This window comes from Orycteropus afer, unplaced genomic scaffold, assembly GCF_000298275.1.
Source record: "Orycteropus afer afer isolate SDZICR_OR568_19922 unplaced genomic scaffold, OryAfe1.0 scaffold00103, whole genome shotgun sequence".
Taxonomy (NCBI): Eukaryota; Metazoa; Chordata; class Mammalia; order Tubulidentata; family Orycteropodidae; genus Orycteropus; species Orycteropus afer.
The window spans coordinates 3,458,582-3,469,392 of NW_006921690.1; the positions used below are offsets into that span (position 1 = coordinate 3,458,582).

Here is a 10,811-nt window from a genome sequence, read left to right on the forward strand (position 1 = left end):
AGTTAGCTGAGGAATGAGGCCAGAAACTGCTATTAGGAAGCTAATCTCATTACCCTAAAGCAACTAAGGGATTCCTCAAAGTGGTTTTCTCTGAAAAAAAAAAAAATATATATATATATATATATATTTGATCTTAAAGAAAACTCAATTTTGCTTCTTTTGCGGGAACAAAAGAAGGAAACAAAGTTCCAAAGAGGTTATGTCATTCAGTTATTTTTGGTGATAGAACAGATGTAGAATTCATCTCTCAGATTTCATACTTTTAATTTAAGTTAAAAACATAATGAGGTTAGTGAAGTGTCTGAGCTGGAGCGCTATCTCAATTATAACTCCTGTGGGAGTAAATGTTATTTGGTGATTCTGCGACTTATCACGTACAATTGAGGGAATGAGGGCTCCCTTTGGCACAGTCCAGAAGCAACCTGGATGAGAGAGGGCAACCACCACTGCTTGACAGAGGAAGACGTTATCCCCAAGGTGCTTCAAACACCAATGCCCAGTCTTTTCACCTTTATCCATCTTCAAAAAGCTAAAGTAGGTTAATAAAGATTAGGTTGAGATTCAGGGGTCAGACTGGAGTTGTGTGAGATTCCTTGGACCTGCCAAACAGAAGCTGGTTTTCATTTCAATAGCTTTATTAGCATGCCTGAGGGGCTTCAGGCTGCCACAAGCAATAGTTTCAAGAGTGGGGAGAGAGAGATGGCTTTTCATACCAGTATGGGGCACGTGGATGTTATTCCAATTAAAGTGACTCAGTTTTCCTACATGCAGGAACTTTCTTCTCTTCTCCGAGAGGAAGCTCTCCTTTCCTATAACTTTGTACATACCCAAGTCCTTCTCTATTATAAAGGTCCATAAGTTCTCTTAATATTTTTTTTTTCCACTCCAATGAGAAAATATTTCTCTACAGGTCTCAGAGTATATGGATTTCCCTAAAAACAGGGGGAAATTAAGCAAATCTTTGGAGCCTTTGGGAACCACTATTACTCTCTGTCCTTCAGTAGATCAGAGTAAGGAAGGTTGACCCCAATTTGTCTATCAGACATTATTCTGTGCAATGGGGGAGAATTGCTAAATTAAATTCACTTAGGGAGTTAATCTTTTGCCTAAAACATGGGTTGTAAGGCAGACAGACCTCGATCTTCTTACTTTGAGTAAGTAACTGAACTGCTTGAGGCTCAGTTTTCTCATCTGTAAAATGGAGATAATAATCACACTTGCTTTACTCAGAAGGCAGGAAGGGATAAGAAGTAGGATGAATGAAACAGTAAACACAGAGAGGAAGTGGGAAGAGTGTTGTTACATTGTGGGGATTGCAGTTCATGGCACGAATCAAAATGGATATGAATTGTTGAATGAAAACCAACTTACTCTGTAAACTTCCACCCAAATCACAATAAAAAGTTTTTTAAATACCATACATGCTTCATAGAGTTATTGTGAAGAATAAATGAGATGATGCATATGAAGTAGTGAGTGAGTGTTGCCATGTTGTAAGCATCAATTTAATGTAGCTACTGTTGTGTGATTATTACTTCTTCCTGAGGTGGTTGAAAGGAGCTCTGGTAGCATAGTGGCTAAAAGCACTTGACTGCTAATCAGAAGGCTGGTGGTTCAAACCCACCAGCCACTCCTCGGAAGGAAGGTTGGGCAATCCTACTTCCGTAGTGATACTGCCTCGGAAACCCAAGGAGGGGTCGCTATGAGTCAGGGCCGACTCAATGGCACAAAACAACAACAACAACGAGGTGGTTGAATGGTACAGAAATGTTTGCATTTTCCAGGCATAGAGTGGATTGCAGCAGAAGAAAGTGATTTCCATCAGCCAGCCAATTTAGCCCAAGACCACATCTCCAGGTTCTTCATCCTTTTTTCTTTGACCTGGAGCCAAAACCTGGTTGGGGCTTTATACTTCTGCTAATGACAACTCCAGTCCAAGTCCCTGAGGGCTTGAGTCAACCGCCTTTCAGCTCCGAAGTCAAATCATGTTCCCCACTTCTGTTTCCAAATACACAGTGGGTCAATTTCTGTTGTTATTTCTACAGAGAATTGGCAAGATCCAGGTTTAAACAAGGAGCTCTAGTCATGTGGTGGTTAAAGGACTTGGATGCTAACTGAAAGATTAGCAGTTCAAACCCACCAGCCGCTCCCCAGGAGAAAGATGTGGCAATCTGCTTCCATAAAGATTACTGCTTTGGAAACCCTATGGGGCAGTTCTACTCTGCCCTATAGGATCACTATGAGTCTGAATTGACTGTACTGCACTGGGTTTGGGTTTAAACAGTATTGATGTGATGAAAGGGACATGGACCTGAGTTTCATTGTAGGAGGCAGCAAAGCAGAGTGTCTGAGGCTTGGGCTCTGTAAAGTATCATGTGTCCTGGTTTGCCTGCACACCTCAGTGTATGAATATAATCCCAGACTAATTACAGTTTGCACTCTCTTTTACTGTCAAAACTGTCCCAGTTTTGTCACCTGGTCACCCTAACTCTGGGGTTAGAAGGTCCTTGTTCAAATCCCAGATCCACTACATACTAATTGCATGACAAGTCACTTCACTTTTCTATGGCTCAGTTTGCTGCACTGTAAAATGGAGATATAATAACAATAGTAAATACCCTTGGGATTGTTGTGAGAGTTAAATATGTTAATACTCATAAAGTGCTCAGAATAGGCCAGGCACACAGGAAGTGCTATAGTGGTGAGTGAGCAGCCATATTTAGTCCCTTCTCAGAAAAACCAAGAGCCTTTTATACATTTGTTAAGTGACAATTGGGACATTAACCTTCCTTATTTTATGAAGTTCTTTTGAGGGTCAGAGGAAATAATGTACTTAAAACATATGAAGCAATTTATGATTAAGATATTATTTTTGTCTTTCTAAGAGTGTGAATAATAAGAGTAACAGTAGGTTATGGGAGAAAGAAAGAACTAGAACCCTTTTCTTTCTTTACTCTTTTGAAAGTATTTTTTTTCATTTAAAATTGATTGCACAATTAAAAATTTTATTTATCTCATACTCCATTCCCATTCTTCTCCTACTCCAAAGACAATTGTTCCAATGCATTAATCTATTTACATATAAGTAATTTATTTATAGTGATATATGTTAACCTTTTAATGGGTATGCATTATTGGAAAACAAGTATTGTCATTTTATGTGTTTTATGATAATGATATATCTGATTCTATTACTTTTTAAAACAGTAATATTTTATTATGTTCTTGGTGAAGGTTTACCCAGCAGCTTAGGTTCCCATTCAACCATTTCTGCACAAGTCTTCAGTGACATTGGCTACATTCTTCACAATGCATGAACATTCTCATTATTTCCATTCTGTTGTCCCATTTCCATTAATCTAGTTTCCCTGTCCCCTTATATGCTCATCTTTGTTTTAAAATAATTGTTGACCAGTTGAATGATTTTTTAAAGGTGCACAGTGCTTAGGGGTGATATTCATTACTTTTTGAGCCATTTGTTATTTAGCTAGAAGGAGACCTCAGGAGCTAGTTTTGGTTCAAGTTTTGAAGAATATCTCGGGGCAAAAGTGCTGGGGAATTCTCTAGCCTCAACCAGTCCCATAGGACTTTTCTGTTATTGTTTTTGTTTGTTTGTTCAGGAATTTGTGATTCTCTTCCGAATTTTTCTCCCATTCTGTCAGGGTCCATCTATTGTGGTCCTGACAAGAACAGTTGGTGCTGTTACCTGGGTACCATCTAGTTCCACTGCTCTCAGGGTAGATAAGGCCATGGCTCATGTAGGCTATTTGTACTGTACACTAGTTTCTTCCTTGAGGAGTCTTGGTTTCTTTCTTTCTCTTTTGCTCTGGACAAGTAAAGACTACTAGTTATTTTATAGATGGTTTCTCACAAGACTGATTCTGTTTCTTAGTATTTTCACTATGCAGATGCTTTTAAGATTCATTCATATTACTATGTGAACATGTAATACATTTCATGATATAACCACTTAATACTCTACAGTGTGTACTATGTTTCATCAACGATGGACACTTAGGTTACTCTCAACAATTCATCACCACAAGCAGCACTGCAATGAACAATTAGTACTGTAATGGTTTGACTGCTATAAAAATCAAACAAAAGCACAATGACTTAAAACCACAAGTTTCTTTCTCATGCCACATGTCAGCAGTTGTTCCATGTATCTTTATCCCAATATCCAAGTGAAGGATTAGCCCTTATTTTGGACCAACCATATTCCTGGAAGAAGATAAAGAGCAATAGATCTGGAGGAAATATGCAATGGCACTTGAAGCTTCTGTATTAAAATGTGTTGCCCCCACATTTGGCTAGAATTTTAGCTAGGCCAATATTCCCAGCATTATGTAATTATCCTCCATTTTTGTGATCTGATGTAATTAACCTATGTATTGTAAAGCCTAACCTCTATGATGGTTATGAGGCATGATTAGAAGCAGTTATGTTAATTGATGCAGGATACAATCTACAAGATTAAGTTGTATTGTTAGTCAATCTCTTTGGAGATTAAACAACCAAGCAGAGATCAGAGGGACCTCAAAATCACCAAGAAAGAAGATGCAGGAGTGGAGTGCATCCTTTGGACCTGGGCCCCTGTGTTGAGAACTTCCTATACCCAGGCGAAGATTGATGCCAAGACACATGTGGATCTCCAAGAAACGCTAGGCCCACAGATGTTGAAAGGAGACAAGGACTTTCCCCAGAGCTGACAGACAGAAGAAATCTTCCCCTAGAGCTTGTGCCCTAAATTTGGACTTGTAGCCTCCTAAAGTGACAGAATAAATTTCTGTTTGTTAAAGCTAGCCACTTGTGGTGTTTCTGTTATGGCAGCACTAGAAAACTAAGACAATCACTTATATATCACTTCTGCTTCTGTTTCATTGGCCAAAGCAAGTCACATGGTCAAGCCTGACAATACAGTCTGGGAAATACAATTTCCTATAGGCAGACACTAAAAACTTCATGGATATGGGCAAGGATATATGTTCCCTTTATTGGGAAGAAGGAGCAAATAATTGTGCATAACGATACAACTTGCCCTTTTTGGAGCTGGATAAGAATTTTGGGATTTATGCCCAGGAGTGAGGTTTCTGGCTCATAGATGATGCATGTTCTTAATTTCAGTAAAAAATTTCTATTTTCTGTGCCGTGGTTTATATAGAGCAAGTGGGTGCACACAGCAGCTCTCTTGAGTCACCCTCACACAGCTTTCCAACTCTGTGTGCCCTTTATACCGACTCCACACACAGCTCTCTGGTACTTGTAGCCCTTCATTTTCAAGACGCCTGAGGAAGCGCACCATGAAGAGGAGGAGGTGGAGACCTTTACCTTTCAGGCAGAGATTTCCCAATTCATGTCTCTCATCATCAATACTTTCTATCCCAACAAGGAAATTTTCCTTCAGGAGTTGATCTCTAATGCTTCTGATGCCTTGGACAAGATTCGCTACGAGAGCCTGACAGATCCTTCCAAGTTGGATAGTGGTAAAGAGCTGAAAATTGACATCATCCCCAACCCCCAGGAATGAACTCTGACTCTGGTAGACACAGCCATTGGCATGACCAAGGCTGAGCTCATAAATAATTTGGGAACCATTGCCAAGTCTGGTACCAATGCATATATGGAGGCTTTGCAGGCTGGTGCAGACATCTCCATGATTGGGCAATTTGGTGTTGGCTTTTGTTCAGCCTATTTGGTGGCAGAGAAAGTGGTTGTGATCACAAAGCACAATGATGATGATGAGCAGTATGCTGGGAAGTCTTCTGCTGGGGGTGCCTTCACAGTTCGTGCTGACCATGGTGAGCTTACTGGTCGGGGTACCAAAGTGATTCTGCATCTGAAAGATCAGGCAGAGTACTTAGAGGAGAGGAGAGTTAAAGAAGTAGTGAAGAAGCACTCACAGTTCATAGGCTACCCCATCACCCTTTATTTGGAGAAGGAACTAGAGAAGGAAATCAGCGATGATGAGGAAGAGGAAGAGAAAGGTGAGAAAGAGGAAGAAGAAAAGGATGAGGAGGAGAAGCCCAAGATTGAAGATGTGAAGTCAGATGAGGAGGATGATAGTGGTAAGGACAAGAAAAAGAAAACCAAGAAGATTAAGGAGAAATACATTGATAGAGAAGAATTGAGCAAGACCAAGCCTATTTGGACCTGAAATCCTGATGATATCACCCAGGAGGAATACGGAGAATTTTACCAGAGCCTTACTAATGACTGGGAAGACCACTTGGCAGTCAAGCACTTCTCTGTAGAAGGTCAGCTGGAATTCCAGGCATTGCTGTTCATCCCCCGCTGGGCTCCCTTTGATCACTTTGAGAACAAGAAGAAAAAGAACAATATTAAACTCTATATCCGCCATGTGTTCATCATGGACAGCTGTGATGAGTTGATACCAGAGTATCTCAACTTCATCCATAGTGTGGTTGTCTCTGAGGACTTGCCCCTTAACATCTCCCGAGAAATGCTCCAGCAGAGCAAAATCTTGAAGGTCATCCATAAAAATATAGTCAAGAAGTGCCTCAAGCTCTTTACTGAGTTGGCAGAAGACAAGGAAAACTATAAGAAATTCTATGAGGCATTCTCTAAAAACCTGAAGCTTGGCATCCACGAGGACTCTACTAACCAGCGGCGTCTTTCTGAGCTGCAGTGCTATCATACCTTCCAGTCTGGAGTTGAGATGATGTCTCTTTCAGAATATGTCTCTCACATGAAGGAGACCCAGAAGTTCATCTACTATATCACTGGTGAAAACAAAGAGCAGGTAGCCAACTCTGCTTTTGTGGAATGAGTACAGAAGCGGGGTTTTGAAGTTGTGTATGTGACTGAGTCTATCGATGAGTACTGTGTGCAACAGCTCAAGGAGTTTGATGGGAAGAGCCTGGTCTCAGTTACCGAGGAGGGCCTAAAGCTACCTGAAGATGAAGAGGAGAAGAAAATGGAAGAAATCAAGGCCAAGTTTCAGAACCTCTGCAAGCTCATGAAGGAAATCCTGGATAAGAAGGTTGAAAACGTGACAATCTCCAATAGACTTGTGTCTTCACCCTGCTGCATCGTGACTAGCACATACGGCTGGACGGCCAACATGGAGTGCATCATGAAAGCCCAGGCACTTCGGGACAACTCTACAATGGGTTATATGATGGCCAAAAAGCACCTGGAGATAAACTCTGATCACCCTATTGTGGAGATGCTGAGGCAGAAGGCTGAGGCAGATAAGAATGACAAAGCCTTCAAGGATTTGGTGGTGCTGCTGTTTGAAACTGCTTTGCTCTCTTCTGGCTTCTCCCTTGAGGATCCCCAAACCCACTCCAATCGCATCTACTGTATGATCAAGCTGAGCTTAGGCACTGATGAAGATGAAGTGACAGCCGAGGAACACAGTGCTACTGTTCCTGATGAGATCCCCCAACTCGAGGGTGACGAGGATGCATCTCGCATGGAAGAAGTCGATTAGGATATTCTACCTGCAAACCTTGTGCCCTCTGTATAGTGTCCCTGTGGCTCCCACAGCAGCCTTGAGTGGCCCTGTCCCATTTGGCTTCATCTGCTAATAGTGGGTTTTTCTTTCCTCTCCTGTTGTTTGTGTAAGGCAGGATATAAGGCCCCATCCCCTCCCTTATTTGAGAATGGGTGTTAGGTATTGTGTTTTTTTTGTTGTTGTTGCTGTTTATTTTGTTCTGAAATTAAAGTATGCAAAATAAAGACATTTTATACAGTTAAAAAAAATTATGTCTTCTCCAGAATGGTTACATCAGTCTATACTCTGACCATCAGTGCATGTGGGTTCCTGTATTCCCATATCCAACCAACACTTGCGTTATGCAGTTTTCTAATTTTTCCAGTCTAATAGTTTGAAAGTAACATCTTATTATTTTAATTTTTATTTATTTACTCTTAATGGTTTATGAATAATTTCGTCATGTGTCTTTAAGCTTTATTCTTCTATAATTGTCCATAAAATATCCTGTATCCATTTTCCCGCACAGATTACTCTTTTCCTCCAACTGAGTAGCAGGATAGCATGTATGCTTATTATAAATGCCTTCTCAATTTTAGATATTGCAAATATCTTCATCTTTCCTGTAATTGGGCTAGTAGTTTGTCTATAATGTTCTTTTTTAAAAAGCAATCTTTACTCGTGTTCACAAAGTCTTTTCCTGCCTTTAAGTCACAAATATAATTTACTTCTTTCTCCTCTATAATGATAATTTACCTTTCACATTTATGCCTTTAGTTCATCTGCAGTCTCTTAGGTAGGGATCCTGCTTTTTTCTGCATAAGTGAAGCAATTTCCCCACTCCATCTACTAAACAATCTGGCCTTCTCTCATAGAATTACAATGTTCCCTGTGTCATATACTTGTTGTAAGCTGCCTTAAAATAGGCCCCTACACGGTCCTGCACCATCCCCAATCAGTTATGATCCATGGGATTTTCATTGGCTGATTTTTGGAAGTAGATCACCAGGCCTTTCTTCCTAGTCTTCCTTAATCTGGGGGCTCTACTTAAGCCTGTTCAGCATCATCACAACATGCAAGCCTCCACTGACAGACAGGTGGTGGTGGGCCATAAGGTGCATTGGCCAGAAATTGAATCCAGGCCTCCCACATGGAAGGTGGGAATTCTATCATCAAATCACCACTGCCCACATGTGAACTATGAAGTGACCATATCCCTGTAAGTCTGTTTCTCATATTTCTAGTCTGTTTCATGGATCTATTTGTCTGTTACTCCACCAATACCAAACTTTTTTTGGGGGGGACGGGTATTATTAAGGCCTTTTAATGCATCTTAATGAGTAGTAAGTCCATTCTCCCCCTCTTTCTTATTCTATTCTAAGGTTCACTTAGCTATTAATGGATTTTTCTCCCTCTATAGACAAACCCACCAGCCACTCCTCGGAAGGAAGATGGGGCAATCTACTTCCGTAGTGATACTGCCTCGGAAACCCAATGTGGGGGTCTCTGAGTTGAGCCTGACTCGACGGCACATAACAATAACAACAACATAGACATTTTAGATTACGTGTTTCAAATTCCTAAAAAATTCCACTAGAGTATTTATTCATATTTGCATTTAATTTATGGATTAATCTGGGAATGAGCATTGTTGTCACTGTAGAGTCTATTACAACTCACAGCAACCCTGTATGAAAGAGTAGAGCCACCTCATAAGGTTTCCTAGGCTGTAATCTTTATGGAAGCCAGTTGCTAAGTTTTTTTTCCACAGGGTCACTGGTGAGTTTGAGCAACTGAGTGCTTAACCACTGTACCACGAAGGCGCCTCAGGAGTCATTTTTGTTCCATGACAACATTAAGTTACCCATTCAAGAATACATGCTATCTCCACTTAGTTGGGTCAACTTTTGTGTTTTTCATTCTAATTTTTAAAATTTTCTCCATGAAAGTCACATATATTTTTGGTTAAATAATTCCCAGACACTCAATAATTTTGTTGCTTTTGTGCATGGCATTTTGTTTTTGAAAAGACTTGATTTCTGCACTTCACTCTAACACATTCTTAGTTATCTAGTGCTGCTGTAACAGAAATGGCAAGTGGTGACTTTAACAAACAGAAATTTATTCTATCACAGTTAGGAAGCTAGAAGTCCAAATTCAGGGCACCAACTCTAAGAGAAGGCTTTCTATCTTTGTCAGCTGTGGGAATGGCCCTTGTCTCCTTTCAACATCTATGGGCAGTATTTCTTGGAGATCTTCATGCATCCTGACATCAATCTTCCCCTGGGTCTAGGAGGTTCTCAGCACAGGGACTCTGTACCTAAAGTACACACTCTGCTTCTGGCTCTTCTTTCTTGGTTGTGCTGAGGTCCTTCTCTCTCTGCTCACTTCTCTTCTTTTATCTTTGTGAGACAAAAGATGGACCAGGAGGCTGGACCAGGAGGCTGGCATTCAAACAGAACATGGGGATACTGCATGGCTTAAAGTCAGGAAAGGAGTGCTTGTATCAGCGTTGTATCCTTTCACCATATTTATTCAATCTGTATGCTAAGCAAATAATCTGAGAGGCTGGACTATACCAAGAAGAACACAGCGTCAGTATTAGAGGAAGACTCATTAACAACATGCGATATGCATACGACACAACCTTGCTTGATGAAAGTGAAGATGACTTAAAGCACTTACTGATGAAGATTAAAGACTATAGTCTGCAGTATGGATTGCAGCTCATCATAAAGAAAATTAAAATCCTCACAACTAGGCCAATAAGCAGCATCACAATAAATGGAGAAAAGATTGAAGTTGTTAAAGATTTCATATTGTTTGGTTCCACAATCAATACCAATAGAAGCAGCAGTCAAGAACTCAGGTGACTTACGGCATTGGGCAAATCTGCTGCAACAGACCTCTTTAAAATGCTGAAGAGCAAAGGTGTCTCTTTAAAGACTAAAGTGTGCCTAACCCAAGCCATAGTGTTTTCAATAGCCTCATGTGCATGTGAGAGCTGGACAACGAATAAGAAAGACTGAAGAAGAGTTGATGCTTTTGCTTTTGATTTGTAGTGTTGGGGAAGAATACTGAAGTACCATGGACTGCCAGGAGAACTAACAAATCTGTCCTGGAAGAAGTGCAGCCAGAATGCCCCTTGGAAGCGAGAATGGCAAGACCTCATCTCACCTACTTTGGTCATGTTGTCAGAGGGACCATTCTCTGGAGAAGGACATTATGCTTGGTACAGTGGAGGGAGGATCAGTGAAAAAGGGGAAGACCCTCGATGAAACAGATTGACACAGTGGCTGCAACAATGGGCTGAGGTATAGCAAATATTGTGAGGCTGGCGCAGGACCGGGCA

General features: G+C 40.7%; 1 protein-coding gene across 1 annotated transcript; it reads left to right on the top strand.

The window, feature by feature from the left end:
• The first annotated feature begins 642 nt into the window (after window positions 1–642).
• Window positions 643–7,456, top strand: LOC103199051 (heat shock protein HSP 90-beta-like). Its single transcript, XM_042781310.1, is given in 3 exon segments — window positions 643–819; window positions 3,621–3,758; window positions 5,270–7,456. Coding segments are annotated over 3 exon segments (2,502 nt in total).
• Window positions 7,457–10,811: the final 3,355 nt, after the last annotated feature.